This window comes from Haliotis rubra, unplaced genomic scaffold (genome assembly GCF_003918875.1).
Source record: "Haliotis rubra isolate DU_JTF1 unplaced genomic scaffold, ASM391887v1 Scf133, whole genome shotgun sequence".
Classification (NCBI taxonomy): Eukaryota; Metazoa; Mollusca; class Gastropoda; order Lepetellida; family Haliotidae; genus Haliotis; species Haliotis rubra.
In genome coordinates this window covers 1,232,749-1,257,020 of record NW_025765259.1, presented here as the reverse complement: position 1 = coordinate 1,257,020, position 24,272 = coordinate 1,232,749, and the positions used below count along the sequence as shown (strand labels likewise).

Sequence of the window (24,272 nt, the reverse complement as noted above, 5' to 3'; positions counted from 1 at the left end):
AAACGTCGATTGACGTCCTGGGTCCCGTTGTACAACTCCCATACCTTAACATAGACTTAAGGTAGTCTTAGCGCTAAGGTTAGTTTGTACAACGGGACCCTAGGGAAAATCATTCCATATCAGAAGACGCATTTGGTCGAGTTCCTGCAGCGTTGTTGGAGGATTCAGATGACGTCGTAAACGTCGCTCCTTTTCATCCAAGAAGCGTTCAGTGGGTTACAAATCAGGGAATCTTACGGGCCAGGGTAACACATTAACAGTGGTCTGATTAAGGTACTGCTGTACAACTCTGGTCTGGCGTTATGGTGTTGAAACCACTCCAGCGCCATCCTGTTGCAATAGAGATAAAGCGACCTGATCTCGGTACCTAGTATTATTCACGCCCCCTTTAATCACAATGGGCGTCCTTGCTAACAGCTGTTATCCCACCCCAGATCTTTACGCCCTCACCTCTAAAACAATCCCCTTCAAAACTACATGGCCTGATGTAAGTAAACGTTCAAATGTGTTATAAAAAGAGAAACGTGACTCATACGTGAAGAGAACTCTTCTCCACTCTCGAGCAAGTGTTGTCCGTCTTAACCGCCAGGGATGCGTCTGGTTGTCTGACCCTTTAAAGTGCTGGTGATTTGTCTCAAATATCTCATGCTTCTTCCAAATGTGGCGCATTTGGTTGCACAGCTGCTTGGTTGCGTTTATAATGGAACTTTAAGAATTCTTTCTCTGGTTCAAATCCCAAAATAATTCACAAGATTAACGATGAAAATATTTCACGCACTGTTCCTTTTAAATGTTACATATGCACGTTTGGTGTCGGCCCGGGAAAGCGAAATTTCAATGTTCCCTATTCCCGGTAAAGCGAAAACCCAAGTTGTGCTAGAAGTGCCGCGAAAGCGAATTGCTATGAAAACATCGGATTACCGTACTTCAGATTAGCGCGCGACCCCAATACTCGATCTGTGAGCCGCTTAACTGGGATGACGTTTCAGCTGTTTCCAGTTTCAGCACGTACGTGGCCCTACTTAACTATAGTTTTATTAATTCATGTAATGAATTATGATCATTGTTAAATGAACCTTATTGTTCCTGGCAGAATTTGTCAAAGTTCCGTCAACTTTTTTCAAGGAAAATATCTACTCTTAAAATGTATCCAAGTTCATTAAGATTGTTGTAAACACTTTAATTGATGTATCATTTTGTCATCTTGTTGTACATTTTGTATGTACTCCTTTGTTATACTCATGTACCTGTTTTCCCGGCGTTACAGCGTGAGCGATCTCATAGTGGACTACCTGAGGGAAGTTGATCTGTATCATAAACTGTAACTATGTAATGTGAATAACGAAGTGCGTGCTTTTGAATTTAGTACTATGACATTTTCTGTTTTTAAATAACAATGCCATGAATAAATATGTTTTTAATATAAAACTCATTTAAAATGTTTATGAATGCAGACTTGATTTCGTCACCATATGGTTGGAATTATGCCGATGTGACTAAACTCAACCTTTCTCGCACTCCACGACCAAGCATAAGAAGTAGCGTTTATTATCTCCTCAAACGCTAGAAATATCCTTATTCCTATAGATTGTTTGTGTAGATGTTTTGACTGCATGATCCTACCAATCATGTTATATGGTTGCGAGGTGTGGGGACATTCAAATATAGACATTTTAGAAAATGTTCACAGGCTATTCATGAAATCTGTCCTGAAACTACACAAGAGTACACCATCCTAAATGCTCTGCGGAGAGACTGGACGAATTCCTATCTCTGTATATATTAAAAAGTGAATAATTTCAGTTTGGTTTAAACTTGCTACTAATGTACATCAAAATAAAATGTCAGTTATAATTCACAATGGTTTATCACAAATGCTAGAAAATAATATGCATGCTTCACCATGACTTGCTAATGTTAAACGTATTTATCTATTTATTAAATTTCTACCATGACTACGGCATCAGACGACTACTCACATTTCTTTGTTTTTCTTGTGTATTGAGAGTCCCGGGAACGCTCAATTCAGTGTTCACTGTAGCTTTACCGTTCCCGCGAAAGCGACACCTAAATTGAGGAGGTTTGGTCCAGATTTCGCTTTCCCGGGCCATAACCGCACGTTTTCACCTCAATAATACTCAGATGTAGGCTCGGTGGCCCACATGTTACATTACTTCCGCGTCACTTACAAAACTTAGTTCGGCTCTCATCGGCGTTACAGCGTGTGATTAAGCTAGATTATTGCTGGAAGTATACAGTCTATCACTCACTCACACTGACAAATGATAATTATAATCCCACTGACAACTGGGACAAACGCTCAAAGGCACAACCTCAGCCGCTGGAGTTTGAATGTAGACGGCAAAAGTGTTGTAGATAATGAGTACAGGGCAAAAGAAACTATAAATCCTTCTTCTACTTCCACGTTGTGGAGGTCATACTGGACGGGTCCGATACAGCTGCCTGCTTCCACACACACTGCTTATATCCCTTGTCAAAGTGTAAACTGAACAACTGAATGTTCATATGATGACCATACCGTTGATCACTGGATTGTCTGGAGTAGACTCGAATATTTACAGACCGCAGTTATATAGCTGGAATATTGCTGAGAGGGTTAAACATCAAACAAACATCATCATTTTGTCAAATATCATCTTTATCTGATTGAGGAGAATACACGCTGTTGATGAACGTCACTCAGTTCGGCAGCGTTATGTTCTTGACGACCACATCGACGGCGGTGATGTTGGTAGAGAATTCTAAGGGCATGACGCCGAGGTTGAAGTAGGCTTTACCCCACGTGTTGGCAGCCACGTTGAGGATAGCCACACACAGTATATTCATGACAGAGCCGGCCTGGATCTGTGGGGAGACAACAGGGACGTCATTAACAGCAGCATGACCTCAATGGCATCAAAATCAACTGACAAATTCACGACTTGTTCCGTGTCGTAGCGTTTTTGTAATAACAATATCGTATAGGAATAAGACAAAATGCAATTACATTGGTGTATAAAGGTCAATTTGATTAAAATGAGAGCAAAATGTTGAGGCCCTACCATGTCCTTGACCTCCAGATAGCCGTTGGAGAAGACGATGGCGTTTGGTGGTGTCGCCACCGGCAGCATGAAGGCGAAGGATGTGCAGATGGCGCAGGAGAACATGAGGTAGAGCGGGTTGATGGACAGGTTCATGGCCTGGAATCACAACAGCACGTTGCTATAATGTTCTATAATGTTCAAGATACACTGGCTTTTCTTGAGACTGGCACTCACGTGTGAATCTCAGTACAACGTGTGTGTGAGTGTGGTCTGTGGTGTGCTATATTTAGATTTGTGCTATATTTAGACATATTTCTGGAAGGAACTACAGGGTACGATGGGCCTTTCCCTTATGTACTAATTTCTTTGGTATATAAGTGGAGCTAACTCTTGTCTCTCAGCTCACCAGCAATTGTGTTGAGATTATTCCTCCGCGTGCGTGCGTGCGTGCGTGCGTGCGTGCGTGTATGTGTGTTTACTCACCAGCTGGGCCAGGATAGGCAGGAGGAGGGATGCCGTGGCGGCGTTGCTGGTGATCTCGGTACACAGGGCGATGAGAAGGGTGAGCAGGAGGTTCATCAGCCACGGCTCCAGGGAGCTGAGGGCAGACAACTCACCGCCGATCCACCGGGACAGTCCGGATTTCTGAATGATACAAAACACTTTGTCTCACGCATCTCAGATGTACATTCCAGACACTGTGTGCCAAAACTAACAAAACAGTAGCACCAAGGAATTGTTATAGATGTTGTTGCAGCCATTGCTACAGTCATTGCTAAAGTTAGTGTTCACCCAATTGCTAAAGACATGGTTACAGTCATTGCTAAAGTTAGTGTTCACCCAATTGCTAAAGACATGGTTACAGACATTGCTAAAGTTAGTGTTCACCCAATTGCTAAAGACATGGTTACAGTCATTGCTAAAGTTAGTGTTCACCCAATTGCTAAAGACATTGTTACAAACATTGTTAAAGTTAGTGTTCATCAAATTGCTAAAGAGACATTGTTACAGTCATTGCTAAAGTTAGTGTTCACCCAATTGCTAAAGACATGGTTACAGTCATTGCTAAAGTTAGTGTTCACCCAATTGCTAAAGACATTGTTACAGTCATTGTTAAAGTTAGTGTTCACCCAATTGCTAAAGACATTGTTACAGTCATTAAAGACATTGTTACAGCTCATTGCTAAAGTTAGTGTTCACCCAATTGCTAAAGACATTGTTACAGTCATTGTTAAAGTTAGTGTTCACCCAATTGCTAAAGACATTGTTACAGTCATTGCTAAAGTTAGTGTTCACCCAATTGCTAAAGACATTGTTACAAACATTGTTAAAGTTAGTGTTCATCCAATTGCTAAAGACATTGTTACAGTCATTGCTAAGTTAGTGTTCATTGCTAAAGTTAGTGTTCACCCAATTGCTAAAGACATTGTTACAAACATTGCATTGCTAAAGTTAGTGTTCACCCAATTGCTAAAGACATTGTTACAAAAAGTTAGTGTTCACCCAATTGCATTGTTACAAACATTGCTAAAGTTAGTGTTCACCCAATTGCTAAAGACATTGTTACAGTCATTGTTAAAGTTAGTGTTCACCCAATTGCTAAAGACATTGTTACAGTCATTGCTAAAGTTAGTGTTCACCCAATTGCTAAAGACATGGTTACAAACATTGCTAAAGTTAGTGTTCACCCAATTGCTAAAGACATTGTTACAGTCATTGCTAAAGTTAGTGTTCACCCAATTGCTAAAGACATTGTTACAGTCATTGTTAAAGTTAGTGTTCACCCAATTGCTAAAGAACATGGTTACAGTCATTGTTAAAGTTAGTGTTTACCCAATTGCTAAAGACATTGTTACAAACATTGCTAAAGTTAGTGTTCACCCAATTGCTAAAGACATGGTTACAAACATTGTTAAAGTTAGTGTTCACCCAATTGCTAAAGACATTGTTACAGTCATTGTTAAAGTTAGTGTTCACCCAATTGCTAAAGACATTGTTACAGTCATTGTTAAAGTTAGTGTTCACCCAATTGCTAAAGACATGGTTACAAACATTGTTAAAGTTAGTGTTCACCCAATTGCTAAAGACATTGTTACAAACATTGTTAAAGTTAGTGTTCACCCAATTGCTAAAGACATTGTTACAAACATTGCTAAAGTTAGTGTTCACCCAATTGCTAAAGACATGGTTACAGTCATTGCTAAAGTGGGGCTGGCTTCAGCGTTGATGCTTTTCATATTTATTTGTTAACTGGCGTCACTTAATGCTGGAGGGCATTAAAGAACGATAAGGAATAATACAGAATCAAATGTGTCGTAAGTCGTATCTTTTGTAACTTTGAGAACATTTTGTTTTCTTTGAAGACAAAATATATCTCGTAAATATTTTGCAAGGCGCATAAATTTATGGAAACAAGAAACTCTTTCATACTTCTTCAATAACATACTGGTTAAATTTTTAATTGTTTCAATGTGCGTGAACAAATGAAACTACTACGTGAAATCAGCTTTCCGTGACTTGTATTCCCTACTACCAGGACTAGAGTCACCATGTTCAATTCCAATAATTATGAAGACCTAATTTGAATGTTTGAAATTTACAAACAAAAGTATCAGAAGTAGTTATATAATGATGGTTCTATTACAGGGTACCTTATAGGCTTATTTCTACGCAATTCCGCTCCCAGCGCCTAGTATAAAATAGTGATTTTCGAGCAGAGACATCATTCGATGTACAGCCGAGCTCGCCAGCCTAGACCCTTTTTCGCTAGGGCTACTTATTTTTTCATCAACTACTGACTAGACCTCGACATGCCGAGTGGAGTTTCCTTTATCGAGAGCACAAAAATGGTGCTACCTTTTTTAAAGGATTGGAACTACCTTTTTGCATTTTTTGCATCCGCAACAGTAGTCGGAAATTTCCAATTAGAGATTTGGTAGTTCAATGTATAGCACTACATATAGCAGAAGATGACAACCGAAACGATTTTCAAACAAATGGGCCTGCGGGTCGAAAAGTCTGTAGGAGCACATCTACTCTTAGAAAATACTGTAGACAGCAATCTTGTGTCGAATATCGCCAGCGTCGACTATCTTCCTGGCCATCTTGGTAGAACAAATCTAGGAGAAATAGTAAGGGAGAAAAAGGAATACACAAAGCGATCGAAAGAAGCTCGCAAAGAGGTACACAAACGAAACAAATAGCAGACGTTACAAATACTACATGGCCCATTCTAGGATACCGCAAACAACCAGGAGGACAAACAGCCAGCAGAGTAGTCTTGTTGCAAAAAGGCGTAGAAATGCCAATTGTGGTTTGGGCAAACAAAAGATTGGAGCGACTTTGTGGAGACCACTACGGACAAATACGGACGAAAAACGTGTTGGATACCAAGAGGCTTGGCCAGCAATGAAGAATACCCTGTTGGCCTACACATCCACATAGAACACACCAGAACATTCAAGAAAGATGGAAAGACCATATTCTGGAATCCTATTGCCGTAGTAGTTGCCCCAGATCCTAGAAAGCTATCTTCTATAGAAACCGAAGAGATAGAGCAAGACTACAACGACCTGCTAGACGAAAAAATGCAAACCATTGTGGTAGAGACTGCAATAGCCCCACTTCCATAGGATATAACCAAACTTCTAGATGTCGAGCCTGGAAAATACATGTGCAGAAAGTTTGCTGCTGCAACATTCCGAGGGAAAGCAAGAATTGTATTGTATCTGCTGCCAGTGGGGGAAGATGGGAACCCAACCACAGACATCGAAATACTGACATATGGATACTTTCTAGAGAAGGAAATAGAAAAACTTGTCGGAGTAGAAGCCCTGCGGAAAGCAGACAGCTTGCTTCTCTGTAGAGTAGGTCCAGAAATGACAACACCACAAATAAACAAAGATAGACTGGTGTCTGTAGTATACAGCTAGAAACAAATAGTCCCACCAGGGATACAGAATAGAATACCTCTCGCGTACCCAACGATATACATTCTGCTACGATTTGCAAACCGTTTTGCTGTATGTTTGCCAAAGTGGCCTAGTATACGAGCTGGTTGGTCTATTGGGCTTTCCCCCAGCCATTTCTCGTAGTATTTCGTCTACAGGGTCCATAGGGTCCTCTTTCCAGTATGCAGCCTCTGCTTTGTCGAATGCCTCGAATGGGAAGCGGGGTGGATTTCCTCTCTTGTACACAATTTGCATTGCTGCAAAAATATGTAGTTCTATATACTATATTTCCAATTGAGTACACATATATTTTTTTCTACTACATGTAGTGGGGCTGCCTGGGGTAGACCTTGGAAACTGGTTGGGGCGTGGCTGTCTTCATCTCGTTGGCCTGTTTGTCGACCGGTCTTTCGACCGGTGGCGTGCTGTGCTTCCAGGTCTTGTAGACGGCCTTCCAGAGAAACACGGCAGCTATCGAAAGGTAGGTCCACTTTTGCATCGATTCTAGCATTTGCCGCACCTTCTGGATATCCAGATGGGTCTCTTCTTGTCCCTCTTCTATTTCCTCACGGAGTTCTTTGTCGTCGTCGTCCTTGTCTAGTCTAGACAAGATGTCGACCAACAAATTCGTGGTTTGCTCCACACGAGACGACAACATCGTCGCGGTTTGCTACACACGAGCCTCGAGCCTCCCCAAGCGGTCGTAGAAGTCCTGGACAGTGGGCGCAGTCGACGGTTCTGTAGCTGGAGGTCGACGTCGGATTTGGAGCTTTCTCTCCGGTGGGCAAGAGGGTGTTGGTAGACGGTTCTGTGGTCGTATTTGCAGCTGTATTCCATGTTTTATTTTGTGATAGTTGTCTTTTTGAAGGCATTTTGTTTGTACTCTATATCTACAACATTGTCTATATGGTAGAACCTAGGTACAAACTAGACAAACTAGGTGCAAACTAGGCAAACTCCAAGCAAACCTTCCCTTCTAGTCGCACAGGATACTTTGGCGTTCTTGCAAACTCAGTCTTTGCGTTGGAAGAAGCCAAACACGTATATATCGTCTACGAAAGTAGGTAGATCTTCCAAAGGTTGTAGATTTGTTCTACCAAGATGGCCAGTAAGATAGTCGATGCTGGCGATATTCGACACAACATTGCTGTCTACAGTATTTTCTAAGAGTAGATGTGCTCCTACAGACTTTTCGACCCGCAGGCCCATTTGTTTGAAAGTCGTTTCGGCTGCCATCTTCTGCTATATGTAGTGCTATACATTGAACTACCAAATCTCTAATTGGAAATTTCCGACTACTGTTGCGGATGCAAAAAATGCAAAAAGTAGTTCCAATCATAGTAGTCCTGACCATTTTTGTGCTCTCGATAAAGGAAACTCCACTCGGCATGTCGAGGTCTAGTCAGTAGTTGATGAAAAAATAGGTAGCCCTAGCGAAAAAGGGTCTAGGCTGGCGAGCTCGGCTGTACATCGAATGATGTCTCTGCTCGAAAATCACTATTTTATACTAGGCGCTGGGAGCGGAATTACGTAGAAATAAGCCTATAAGGTACCCTGTAATAGAACCATCATTATTATATACTACTTCAGAACATCTTTTCAATGAAGATATGATACGCCCGGACGTACAGTTTCCGTTTTTTGTTGGTTATTATATCTGGCTATTATACTCGAGACTGGACCAGATTAACTTATGACTGAAGGCCAGTCACTACCCTGGTCCGACTTGCCAGGCATCAGCCAGTGCGAAGACCATCCACCTTCAGTACCCAGGAACACCAGCAGCATGAACATCCAGCGTAGTCCTACCTCACAGACATCAGCGAGTGCGAACCCCCCTCCAAGCAGCAACAACATCCCCCAGGGGTACTTCCTCTGCACCGTGGGCCAGTTGAGTAGGGACGGGACTGACTGCACGGCCTCTGAAGTAGGTAAAGGCCTTGACATGTATCTAGGACCACCTTGAAGTGTATCTAGGACCACCCTGACATGTATATAGCACCGCCTCGACATGTAGAACAACCTCGACATGTATCTAGGACCACCTCGACATGTAGCTAGGACCACCTCGACATGTAGCTAGGACCACCTTAATATGTAGGACCACCTTGACATGTATCTAGGACAACCTCAACATGTATATAGGACCACCTCAACATGTCGATAGGACCACCTCGACATGTATCTAGCACCACCTCGACACGTAGGACCACCTCGACATGTATCTAGGACCACCTCGACACGTAGGACCACCTCGACATGTATCTAGGACCACCTTGCCATGTCTATAGGACCACCTCGACATGTATATAGCACCACCTGGACATGTACATAGCACCATCTCGACACTTAGGATCACCTTGACATGTATATAGGACCACCTCAACATGTATCTAGGACCACCTTGACATGTCTATAGGACCACCTGGACATGTACATAGCACCACCTCGACACGTAAGATCACCTCGACATGTATATAGGACCACCTCGACATGTATCTAGGACCACATCGACACGTAGGACCACCTTGACATGTATATAGGACCACCTCGACATGTATATAGCACCACATCGACATGTATCTCGGACCACCTCGACATGTATCAAGGACCACCTCGACATGTATCTAGGACCACCTTGTACACCTCGACATAGGACCACCTCGACACCTCTCTAGGACCACCTCGACATGTATATAGCACCACCTCGACATGTATATAGCACATGTATATAGCACCACTTCGACATGTGTCTAGGGACCACCTCGACATGTATCAAGGACCAGCCTCGACATGTATATAGGACAACCTCGACATGTGGTGTCTAGGACCACCTCAACATGTATATAGCACCACCTTAACATGTGTCTAGGACCACCTCGACATGTATCTAGGACCACCTTTGACATGTATCTAGCACCACCTCGACATGTCTCTAGGACCCTGACATGTATCTAGGACCACCTTGACATGTATCTAGCACCACCTCGACATGTATCTAGGACCACCTTGACATGTATCTAGCTTTTACCTCGACATGTATCTAGAACCACCTCCACATGTATCTAGGACCACCTTGACATGTATATAGCACCACCTCCACATGTATATAGCACCACATCGACATGTGTCTACCACCTCGACATGTATCTAGGACCACCTTGACTTGTATATAGGACCACCTTGACATGTATATAGGACCACCTTGACATGTGTCTAGGACCACCTCAACATGTATCTAGGACCACATCGACATGTATCCACCTCGGCATGTAAATAGGACCACCTCGACATGTATGTAGGACCACTTCGACATGTATATAGGGGACCACCTCAACATGTATATAGGACCACCTTAACATGTGTCTAGGACCACCTCGACATGTATATAGGACCACCTCGACATGTATATATAGGACCACCTCGACATGTCTCTAAGACCACCTGACATGTATCTAGGGACCACCTCGACATGTATCTAGCACCACCTTGACACCTCTCAACTAGGACCACCTGTATCTAGGACCACCTTGACATGTATCTAGGGCAACCTTGACATGTATCTAGGACAACCTTGACATGTATCTAGGACCACCTCGACCTTGTATCTAGGACCACCTTGACATGTATCTAGGACAACCTGGACATGTATATAGGACCACCTTGACATGTATCTAGGACCACCAACCTGACATATGTGTCTAGGACCACCACATGTATCTAGACATGTATCTAGGACCACCTTGACATGTATCTAGGACCACCTTGACATGTATCTAGGACCACCTTGACACATGTATCTAGGACCACCTTGACATGTATCTAGGACCACCTTGACATGTATATAGGACCACCTTGACATGTATCTAGGACCACCTTGACATGTATCTAGGACCACCTCGACATGTATATCTAGGACCACCTTGACATGTATATAGGACCACCTTGACATGTATCTAGGACCACCTCTGACATGTATCTAAGGACCACCTTGACATGTATCTAGGACCACCTTGGACATGTATCTAGGACCACCTCCACATGTATCTAGGACCACCTCATTGACATGTATATAGGACCACCTCCACCGCCTGTATATCAGCACCACAACCTCGACATGTATCTAGGACCACCTCAACCCACATGTATCTAGGACCACCTTGACATGTGTACTGTATAGGACCACCTTGACATGTATATAGGACCACCTTAACATGTGTCTAGGACCACACATCGACATGTATCTAGGACCACCTTGACATGTATATATAGGACCACCTCGACATGTATATCTAGGACCACTTCAACATGTATCTAGGACCACATCGACATCGCAGGACCACCTCGGCATGTAAATAGGACCACCTCGACATGTATCTAGGACCACTTTAATATGTAGGACCACCTCGACATGTATCAAGGACCACCTCGACATGTATGTAGGACCACCTTGACACCTCTCTAGGACCACCTCGACATGTATCAAGGAACACCTCGACATGTATATAGCACCATTTCGACATGTATATAGCACTACTTCCACATGTGTCTAGGGACCGCCTCGACATGTATCAAGGACCAGCTCGACATGTATATAGGACAACCTCGACATGTGGTGTCTAGGACCACCTCAACATGTATATAGCACCACCTTTACATGTGTCTAGGGACCACCTCGACATGTATATAGGACCACCTTGACATGTATCAAGCACCACCTCGACATGTCTCTAGGACCCCTGACATGTATCTAGGACCACCTCCACATGTATCTAGCACCACCTTGACATGTATCTAGGACCACCTTGACATGTATCTAGCTTCACCTCGACATGTATCTAGAACCACCCTCGACATGTATCTAGGACCACCTTGACATGTATATAGCACCACCTCGACTTGTATATAGGACCACCTTGACATGTATATAGGACCACCTTAACATGTGTCTAGGACCACATCGACATGTATCTAGGACCACCTTGACATGTATCTAGCTTCACCTCGACATGTATCTAGAACCACATCGACATGCGTCTAGGACCACCTCGACATGTATCAAGGACCACCTCGACATGTATATAGGACCACCTTGACATGTATATATAGACCACCTCAACATGTGTCTAGGACCACATCGACATGTATCTAGGACCACCTCGACATGTATATAGGACCACCTCGACATGTGTCTAGGACCACTTCAACATGTATATAGGGACCACCTTGACATGTATCTAGCTTCACCTCGACATGTATCTAGAACCACCTCGACATGTATCTAGGACCACCTTGTATCTAGACATGTATATAGCACCACCTCGACTTGTATATAGGACCACCTTGACATGTATATAGGACCACCTTAACATGTGTCTAGGACCACATCGACATGTATCTAGGACCACCTTGACATGTATCTAGCTTCACCTCGACATGTATCTAGAACCACATCGACATGTGTCTAGGACCACCTCGACATGTATCAAGACCACCTCGACATGTATATAGGACCACCTTGACATGTATATAGGACCACCTCAACATGTGTCTAGGACCACCTCGACATGTATCTAGGACCACCTCGACATGTATATAGGACCACCTCGACATGTGTCTAGGACCACTTCGACATGTATATAGGACCACCTTGACATGTATATAGGACCACCTTGACTTGTATCTAAGACCACCTCGACATGTATCTAGGACCACTTCGACATGTATATAGGACCACCTTGACAGCTCTCTAGGACCACCTTGACTTGCATCTAAGACCACCTTGACATGAATCTAGGACCACCTTAATATGTATCTAGTACCACCTTGACATGTCTCTAGGACCACCTGACATGTATCTAGGACAACCTTGGCATGTATCTAGGACCACCTGACATGTATCTAGGACAACCTTGACATGTATCTCGGACCACCTGGACCTGTCTCTAGGACCACCTGACATGTACCTAGGACAACCTTGACATGTATATAGCACCATTTCGACATGTATATAGCACCACTTCGACATGTGTCTAGGACCGCCCTCGACATGTATCAAGGACCAGTTTGACATGTATATAGGACAACCTCGACATGTGGTGTCTAGGACCACCTCAACATATTTATAGCACCACCTTAACATGTGTCTAGGACCACCTCGACATGTCTCTAGGGCCACCTTGACATGTATCTAGCACCACCTCGACATGTCTCTAGGACCCCTGACATGTATCTAGGACCACCTTTGACATGTATCTAGCACCACCTTGACATGTATCTAGGACCACCTTGACATGTATCTAGCTTTACCTCGACATGTATCTAGAACCACCTCCACATGTATCTAGGGACCACGTTGACATGTATATAGCACCACCTCCACATGTATATAGCACCACATCGACATGTGTCTAGGACCACCTCGACATGTATCAAGGACCACCTCGACATGTATATAGGACCACCTTGACATGTATATAGGACCACCTTAACATGTGTCTAGGACCACCTCGACATGTATCTAGGACCACCTTGACATGTATATAGGACCACCTCGACATGTGTCTAGGACCACTTCAACATGTATCTAGGGACCACATCGACACGCAGGACCACCTCGGCATGTAAATAGGACCACCTCGACATGTATCTAGGACCACTTTAATATGTAGGACCACCTCGACATGTATCAAGGACCACCTCGACATGTATGTAGGACCACCTTGACACCTCTCTAGGACCACCTCGACATGTATCAAGGAACACCTCGACATGTATATAGCACCATTTCGACATGTATATAGCACTACTTCCACATGTGTCTAGGACCGCCTCGACATGTATCAAGGACCAGCTCGACATGTATATAGGGACAACCTCGACATGTGGTGTCTAGGGACCACCTCAACATGTATATAGCACCACCTTTACATGTGTCTAGGACCACCTCGACATGTATATAGGGACCACCTTGACATGTATCAAGCACCACCTCGACATGTCTCTAGGACCCCTGACATGTATCTAGGACCACCTCCACATGTATCTAGCACCACCTTGACATGTATCTAGGACCACCTTGACATGTATCTAGCTTCACCTCGACATGTATCTAGAACCACCTCGACATGTATCTAGGACCACCTTGACATGTATATAGCACCACCTCGACTTGTATATAGGGACCACCTTTGACATGTATATAGGACTAATCTTAACATGTGTCTAGGGACCACATCGACATGTATCTAGGACCACCTTGACATGTATCTAGCTTCACCTCGACATGTATCTAGAACTACATCGACATGCGTCTAGGGACCACCCTCGACATGTATCAAGGACCACCTCGACATGTATATAGGGACCACCTTGACATGTATATAGGACTACCTCAACATGTGTCTAGGGACCACATCGACATGTATCTAGGGACCACCTCGACATGTATATAGGACCACCTCGACATGTGTCTAGGACCACTTCAACATGTATATAGGACCACCTTGACATGTATCTAGCTTCACCCTCGACATGTATCTAGAACCACCTCGACATGTATCTAGGACCACCTTGACATGTATATAGCACCACCTCGACTTGTATATAGGACCACCTTGACATGTATATAGGACCACCTTAACATGTGTCTAGGGACCACATCGACATGTATCTAGGACCACCTTTGACATGTATCTAGCTTCACCTCGACATGTATCTAGAACCACATCGACATGTGTCTAGGACCACCTCGACATGTATCAAGGACCACCTCGACATGTATATAGGACCACCTTGACATGTATATAGGACCACCTCCACATGTGTCTAGGGACCATCGACATGTATCTAGGGACCACCTCGACATGTATATAGGACCACCTCGACATGTGTCTAGGACCACTTCAACATGTATATAGGACCACCTTGACATGTATATAGGACCACCTTTAACATGTGCCTAGGACCACTTCGACATGTATATAGGACCACTTCGACATGTATATAGGACCACCTTGACAGCCTCTCTAGGACCACCTTGACTTGCATCTAAGACCACCTTGGACATGAATCTAGGACCACCTTAATATGTATCTAGGGGTACCACCTTTGACATGTCTCTAGGACCACCTGACATGTATCTTAGGACAACCTTTGGCATGTATCTAGGACCACCTGACATGTATCTAGGACAACCTTGACATGTATCTCTCGACCACCTGACCTGTCTCTAGGACCACCTGACATGTACCTAGGGACAACCTTGACATGTATATAGCACCATTTCGACATGTATATAGCACCACTCTGACATGTGTCTAGGACCGCCCTCGACATGCATCAAGGACCAGTTTGACATGTATATAGGGACAACCTCGACATGTGGTGTCTAGGACCACCTCAACATATTTATAGCACCACCTTAACATGTGTCTAGGGACCACCTCGACATGTCTCTAGGGCCACCTTGACATGTATCTAGCACCACCTCGACATGTCTCTAGGACCCCTGACATGTATCTAGGACCACCTTGACATGTATCTAGCACCACCTTGACATGTATCTAGGACCACCTTGACATGTATCTAGCTTTTACCTCGACATGTATCTAGAACCACCTCCACATGTATCTAGGACCACGTTGACATGTATATAGCACCACCTCCACATGTATATAGGCACCACATCGACATGTGTCTAGGACCACCTCCACATGTATCAAGGACCACCTCGACTTGTATATAGGACCACCTTGACATGTATATAGGACCACCTTAACATGTGTCTAGGACCACATCGACATGTATCTAGGGACCACCTTGACATGTATATAGGACCACCTCGACATGTGTCTAGGACCACTTCAACATGTATCTAGGACCACATCGACACGCAGGACCACCTCGGCATGTAAATAGGACCACCTCGACATGTATCTAGGACCACTTTAATATGTAGGACCACCTCGACATGTATCAAGGACCACCTCGACATGTATGTAGGACCACCTTGACACCTCTCTGGGACCACCTCGACATGTATCAAGGAACACCTCGACATGTATATAGCACCATTTCGACATGTATATAGCACTACTTCCACATGTGTCTAGGACCGCCTCGACATGTATCAAGGACCAGCTCGACATGTATATAGGACAACCTCGACATGTGGTGTCTAGGACCACCTCAACATGTATATAGCACCACCTTTACATGTGTCTAGGGACCACCTCGACATGTATATAGGACCACCTTGACATGTATCAAGCACCACCTCGACATGTCTCTAGGACCCCTGACATGTATCTAGGACCACCTCCACATGTATCTAGCACCACCTTGACATGTATCTAGGGACCACCTTGACATGTATCTAGCTTCACCTCGACATGTATCTAGAACCACCTCGACATGTATCTAGGGACCACCTTGACATGTATATAGCACCACCTCGACTTGTATATAGGACCACCTTGACATGTATATAGGGACCACCTTAACATGTGTCTAGGACCACATCGACATGTATCTAGGACCACCTTGACATGTATCTAGCTTCACCTCGACATGTATCTAGAACCACATCGACATGCGTCTAGGGACCACCTCGACATGTATCAAGGACCACCTCGACATGTATATATAGGACCACCTTGACATGTATATAGGACCACCTTCAGCATGTGTCTAGGACCACATCGACATGTATCTAGGACCACCTCGACATGTATATAGGACCACCTCGACATGTGTCTAGGACCACTTCAACATGTATATAGGACCACCTTGACGTGTATCTAGCTTCACCTCGACATGTATCTAGAACCACCTCGACATGTATCTAGGACCACCTTGACATGTATATAGCACCACCTCGACTTGTATATAGGACCACCTTGACATGTATATAGGACCACCTTAACATGTGTCTAGGACCACCTCGACATGTATCTAGGACCACCTTGACATGTATCTAGCACCACCTCCACATGTATATAGCACCACATCGACATGTGTCTAGGACCACCTCGACATGTATCAAGGACCACCTCGACATGTATATAGGACCACCTTGACATGTATATAGGACCACCTCGACATGTGTCTAGGACCACCTCGACATGTATCTAGGACCACCTCGACATGTATATAGGACCACCTTGACATGTGTCTAGGACCACTTCGACATGTATATAGGACCACCTTGACATGTATATTGGACCACCTTGACATGTGCCTAGGACCACTTCGACATGTATCTAGGACCACTTCGACATGTATATAGGACCACTTCGACATGTATATAGGACCACTTTGACACCTCTCTAGGACCACCTTGACTTGCATCTAAGACCACCTTGACATGAAATCTAGGACCACCTTAATATGTATCTAGTACCACCTTGACATGTCTCTAGGACCACCTGACGTGTATCTAGGACAACCTTGACATGTATCTAGGACCACCTGACATGTATCTAGGACAACCTTGACATGTATAAAGGACCACCTGGACATGTCTCTAGGACCAACCTGACATGTATCTAGGACAACCTTGACATGTATATAGCACCATTTCGACATGTATATAGCACCACTTCGACATGTGTCTATGACCGCCTCGACATGTATCTAGGACCACCTCGACATGTATATAGGACCACCTCGACATGTGTCTAGGACCACTTCAACATGTATATAGGACCACCTTGACATGTATATTGGACCACCTTGACATGTATCTAGGACCACCTTGACTTGTATCTAAGACCACCTCGACATGTATCTAGGACCACTTCGACATGTATATAGGACCACCTTGACACCTCTCTAGGACCACCTTGACTTGTATCTAAGACCACCTCGACATGTATCTAGAACCACCTCGACATGTATCTAGGACCACCTTGACATGTATCTAGAACCACCTTGACATGTCTCTAGGACCACCTGACATGTATCTAGGACAACCTTGACATGTATCTAGGACAACCTTGACATGTATCTAGGACAACCTTGACATGTATCTCGGACAACCTGGACATGTCCCCAGGACCTTCTTGACATGTTCTAGGACCGCTTTGACATATATCTTGGGCCACCTGGACAGATGTGTAGGACCACCTTGACATGTATATAGGACCACCTTGACATGTATCTAGGACCACCTTGACATGTATCTAGGACCACCTTGACATGTATCTCGGACCACCTTGACATGTCTCTAGGACCACCTGACATGTATCTAGGACAACCTTGACATGTATCTAGGACCACCTGACATGTATCTAGGACAACCTTGACATGTATCTCGGACCACCTGGACATGTCTCTAGGACCACCTGACATGTATCTAGGACAACCTTGACATGTATCTAGGACAACCTTGACATGTATCTAGGACAACCTTGACATGTATCTCGGACTACCTGGACATCACCCCAGGACCTTCTTGACATGTTCTAGGACCGCTTTGACATGTATCTTGGACCACCTGGGCAGATATGTAGGACCACCTTGACATGAATCTCGGACCACCTCGACATGTATCTAGAACCACCTTGACATGTCTCTAGGACCACCTGACATGTATCTAGGACAACCTTGACATGTATCTAGGACAACCTTGACATGTATCTAGGACAACCTTGACATGTATCTCGGACAACCTGGACATGTCCCCAGGACCTTCTTGACATGTTCTAGGACCGCTTTGACATGTATCTTGGACAACCTTGACATGTATCTAGGACAACCTTGACATGTATCTAGGACAACCTTGACATGTATCTCGGACAACCTGGACATGTCCCCAGGACCTTCTTGACATGTATCTAGGACCGCCTTGACATGTATCTAGGACCACCTGGACAGATATGTAGGACCACCTTGACATGTATTTAGTGCTGCCGGACGTGGATTATGTTTCTGTATTTCTTGTTTATTTATCAACATTTCACCAATATCACAACTTTAGCACGGCGGCGGGTATATAAACGAGTCCGGACCAGACAATCAAGTGATTGATATTGAGTGCAATGATGTACCTTTTCAGAAACAATGTCACGCTATGAGCCTGACCACCAAACAGACAAGTACAGGGATCTCAGTGTGGCTATTTCAATCCAAGGTCCAGGCGGACCAGAGTCAGTAGTGACTCCACGGGCTAATAAAGATATAGTTGAAGTAAATGGCGCTGTGTGTTCATAGCTGAAGTGAGTTATTATCTGTCATAAATGTGCCACATAAACCACGTTTTACCGGCTCACTATACACTGATCCGCTGATGTTCTGGTGTAAAGATCTACTGTAAAGAGCCAATGCAAACATGGGAACTACAAGATAAACAATGGAAGTTCGAGGCAAACAGTGTACGTTCGAGACAAAGACAGTGACCTCAAGACACAGAGTGCGGGAGTTCGAGACAAAGACAGTGACCTCAAGACACAGAGAGCGGGAGTTCGAGACAAAGACAGTGACCTCAAGACACAGAGAGCGGGAGTTCGAAACAAACACAGTGACCTCAAGACACAGAGAGAGGGCGCTTGAGGCAGAGGGGTGGAGCTTGTGTTGCTGGGATTGGCTAGAGACATGCAATGGGTGTTCGAGACAGACAAGTGAGAGCTCGAGACAGAGAATATTTGAAACAGTAGTTTGTGTCGTCACTTGCAATTGCATCATTTCAGATAATAGAAATTTCGGGCTTTTGTTGCAATAGTTCACTGATTTTGCTGCGATACATTTGGTCAGGCCCGCTGACTTGGTTGATACTTGTCATCGTATCCCAATGGCTTAGATCGATGCTCATGCTGTTGATCACTGGATAGTCTAGTCCAGGCTGGGTCATATACAGATCGCCGCTATATAGCTAGAATATTGCTGAGAGCGGCGTTAAACAACAAACAAACAAACAGACCATACAATTGACTGGAGTATTGCTTGTTAATGATTATATGTAGTCAAAGTGTCTGATACACCAACATGCATTGATATGCATGGAATGCATTAGCATGATGAGTAAAGAACCCGAATCAATCCACGACTGATACACGAGTTCTCACGCTGTTAACATACCCTGATTCCTACGTAAGCCGAATACACGTGGTCTGTGAGCGGGGAAGAAATACATAGAGACACAAACAAGGATGGCTGCTGCTGAATCTCCGACATACCTGCAACAGAAGAAGACACTGATGGTGATGGTGGTGGTGATGACAAAGACAAGAAACAGCAGATCCTGGTAGGACTAAGGGACTCTATTCTAATAAGTGAACTGAGATGTCCGAATGATCTTAACATACGCTATTCTTGGTTTAAGAATATAGCATGAACTAATATTTTCTGCTTCCAAGGCCATACTCAAGACATATCTGTCTTCTCTGAATGGTACAATCTAATTAATATATACGTGGAAAGGGTTTTCTCACTTTCCTTCCAATTGTCACTACTGTTTGTGTGTGTATTGAGCAACCATATTGAATATGGAAACAACGGAATTATTATCATTTCCAGATTGAAAATAAAGGAATAGAGACAAGAGGTTTCGGGTGACCTTGAAACAGGCAGGCTGGCAAAGCTGATCATCGGTCGTAGCCACCTCTACACTCGGGCTAGGAAGCGCCAAGAACGTTTCGGACAGTGTAGAGCCTCCCGACACTGCAGCTTTCTGCATTTCCCAGGGTGCCAGAAGGACTGTGTTCCTGGCAGGACACCGGCCACTCTAACATTGTCAGTCAGCAGAATCGGAGGTATCAAACCCAAGAAACAGCGATCAATGGGGAGTCGAACAACGTGTTACCTGGGATGCAAGCGTGCCATTTCGCAAGCGAAGTTTGTCCTGCATCTTTTCAATCACACCAGCGCCACTAGGGACAGTGAATTTCATAAGATTTATCAAAATGGAGAATTTCCGATTTGATGACCTAAATACATCTGAGGTTGTACACTGGTCTGTTCCAAAGAATAAATCTTATTAATTTTGTAAAATGATCATTTTCACGAGGCCCTCTTGAGCCAAAGCCGGGCATCCACTGACGACGTATTGGACAGTGAAATCATCACAAAATCTATATTTCATATCCACATTCTGATGGAATATCACTCATTGGCAGTGTCACGTGGGAGGTGACTAGACTTGAGCAGCAAAGAGAAAGCCTTCTGTTTCACCTTTGAGGCCAGCCGACTTCATCCAAGCAAAGGACTTACTTTCCTCTGAACACACTGCATATAAACTAGATACAGTGGTCATTCAGAAAGACTCCCCTTGAACCTGTGCCGATTTGATATGGCACTTCGGTTGGTTTGTCCATCAGTAGAAACCATCAACAAAATCAACATTGACATTGAAATTATCTTCTACATCCTTTGCTCGTTTAGGAAAAGTGCACAATGCCTTGTTTTAATTAATAGACTCTTGAGAAATGTCAGGAAGAGCCGCCACGATAAATCCAATCACGCCCTTCCATTACAACGGATGCATTTACAGTTGTCTCCTTCTTGTAACACACATGTCTTGTAACACACCTGTCTTTTAACACACCTGTCTTGTAACACACCTGTCTTTGGTAAAGCACGCTCATTAACGCAATATAATACATTTTAACACTGAGTAAGACGGCTACCAGAACTGATCTATGAGGAAACCCTGCATTGTGCTAAAGATCACCACTATTCGCGAATACGTTTGCTCGCGACTCCTTTATTCCGTTAGGACCGACCCAACTGGTAATTATGGACAGTGTCCTTGGAATAATCTTACGGGAAGTAAGCTCCCCATCCTGTCACAACTGGTGGTTTCCTTGACAACCAGAGCAGCACCAAAAGTAGAAAATGGCCTATAACACCCATCTCTGCAAATCTGGAAAAAGAAAGCAGCATTCAACACACGGCATCATGTACGACTCGACTCCCCAACACCGACGTTATACCACAGACCAATACACAACATGAAGCATCGTCTCCAGCCAGTCGGTCCACCTCGCCCACGCTGTGTCTACAGAACAAAGCGGGAAGATGCATGTGTGTTAAAAAATATTCTGATGCCTTGTATAAAAGACTTACATTAAACCATAGGGGGTATATTAAATAGCATGTACTAGAAGAGAAAGTAACGTCTTTTATAATCACAAACACATTCCAAGGTCATATTCGTAAGAAGTAAGAGATAGTAAGCCTGTGGAATCGTTTTCATTAAAGCTGTGCCATGTTGTTATGACACTGCCAGGGATCGTTTACAGTTGTTCAAAGTCATGATGCTTTGGAGTGAGTGAGTGAGTGAGTTTAGTATTACGCCACACTCAGCAATATTCCAGCTGTATGGCGGCCATGACGCTTTGGACAATGCATAAACTACTACCGTTATCATGCACGCAGTGTTCTAGGCTTAGTGTGATGTTCTGTATATTGTAACATTTGATTTCTTTTGGTGATATGTGTTATTTTTCTATTTAGAAGCAATACGAAAATTTGAGGTTTGAAAACTTTAGTAAGGTAATTACCTTTCTGGATACTCATACATGTCAGAAGTCAAATACATATATAGTCAAGAACATTACATGTTTCAATCTACCGAGACGCCCTTGTGTGAGTGTCTAAATTGTTCAACACAACAGTAGCATGCACTGAAACACAACTAAAAACGTAAACACAGCCTAAATGTAATTCGTCAAATGTAAATATACTGAACATTATTGAAAACGCACCACCTATATTAGTTTGGATTTCCAAGAGCATAAATGAGCAATCGGTGTAAATTTTACAAGCTTTTGTAGTCCAATGATTGGTAAAGAAAAGGAACAAGAACCAATCCAGCAAAACAGTGATGTTTTAATTCAGCTGACCATCAAAGAAAGATGGAGTCAAACTGGGAAGTCAGTAACGTGTATGACCACCGTTAGCAGCAACACAAGCTGTGCAACGTCTCCTCATTGAACTGATAAGTTTCTGAATAATGTTTTGAGGCAATGCATTCCACTCTTGTCGCAAGGCATTCTCAAGTTCCCCAAGGTTGTTGATCTGTGGGCGACGTGAGAGGCGTTGGCCAATGTAATCCCACAAGTGTTCAATGGGAGACAAATCTGGTGACAATGCAGGCCATGGCAGTAGAGGAATGTTGTTGTTTGCCAGAAACAGTGTCGCAGCACGTGAAGTGTGCGCTCGAGCATTGTCCTGCTGAAATGTGTGCAGATCTTGATGTTGGTTAAAGATAGGGAACGACGTTGTTCTGAAGAATGGTGTCACGGTAGTAAAGGGCATTCACTCTGCCACGACAAACTACCAGAGCGGTTTTGTGATCATAACTGATCCCTCCCCACACCATAATGCTGTCTCCACCCCACCGATCTGTTTGCACAACACAGTCCTGATGGTAACGTTCTCCCCGTCGACGCCATACCCGTAGACGCCCGTCAGCATTTCGCAAGTGAAAACGTGACTCGTCGAAGAACACAACACCATGCCAACTTCGTAACAACCACAAACGATGCTTTTCAGCCCATCGTCGGCGTTCACGGCGATGTCTATCAGTCAGGATGGGTCCAACATAAGGACGTCGACACCGTAATCCTGCCGCATGGAGACGGCGTCGGACGGTGGAAGCACTGATCAAACCACGTCGGCCTTGGACAGCGTTGGCGGTTCTGGCAACGTACGATCCCGAATATGGCGCCGAACAATGTCTCGATCTTGGCATGGGTGGTAACACGTGCCTGGCCAGGACGTTGGCGGTCCCTGGTGGTAGCTGTTGGCAAGTCTTATGATGGGGGAATGACGGCAACTAAATCGTCCGGCAATAATCCTGCTTGATGTGCCAACCTGCAACATGCCCAACGCCCGTTCTCGTTCCTCTGGTGACAGTCTTGGCATTGCAAAATTAACTTTACTTGCGGAGGTACAGCTAAAATGAGAACGTTTTTTTGCCGACGGTCATTTACACCCCCTAATCAGCATGTTTAACGCATGCAATTGGTGCTTTTCGTGTGTGTTGTGCATGAATTTTGTTGTTGTCATGATGTGTTCGGGCAATCCGTTCTTTACTGTACAGCATTATTTATTGTCTTTTGTGTTATTAACAACATTTCCAAAGTTCATTTTCACTCTCAAAACCATCCTATTACCATATTTCAAAATTTACAGGTGGTGCGTTTTCAATGATGTTCAGTATATTCTCGGTATTATAGTTCGTTGAGCTACATGGGTGAGTGTAACTGGGTTTATAATACTTACTCCAGAGAATACCATGAGTGATATTCTTCCCCACGTGGTTTTAATGTGTCCC

General features: G+C 44.1%; 1 protein-coding gene across 1 annotated transcript in view; it reads right to left on the bottom strand.

Annotated features, from left to right (window-relative positions):
- Nucleotides 1-2,647: 2,647 nt before the first annotated feature.
- Nucleotides 2,648-24,272, bottom strand: part of LOC124267694 (solute carrier family 13 member 5-like) — a 28,636-nt gene continuing 7,011 nt past the window's right edge. The window contains exons 10-15 of the mRNA XM_046702677.1: nt 21,756-21,854; nt 20,072-20,169; nt 8,804-8,916; nt 3,528-3,689; nt 3,063-3,200; nt 2,648-2,865 (exon numbers count right to left, since the gene is read on the bottom strand). Of these exons, the coding sequence (XP_046558633.1) occupies nt 2,701-2,865; nt 3,063-3,200; nt 3,528-3,689; nt 8,804-8,916; nt 20,072-20,169; nt 21,756-21,854 (775 nt within the window). The 3' untranslated portion in view covers nt 2,648-2,700. The remainder of the gene's footprint in view (nt 2,866-3,062; nt 3,201-3,527; nt 3,690-8,803; nt 8,917-20,071; nt 20,170-21,755; nt 21,855-24,272) is intronic.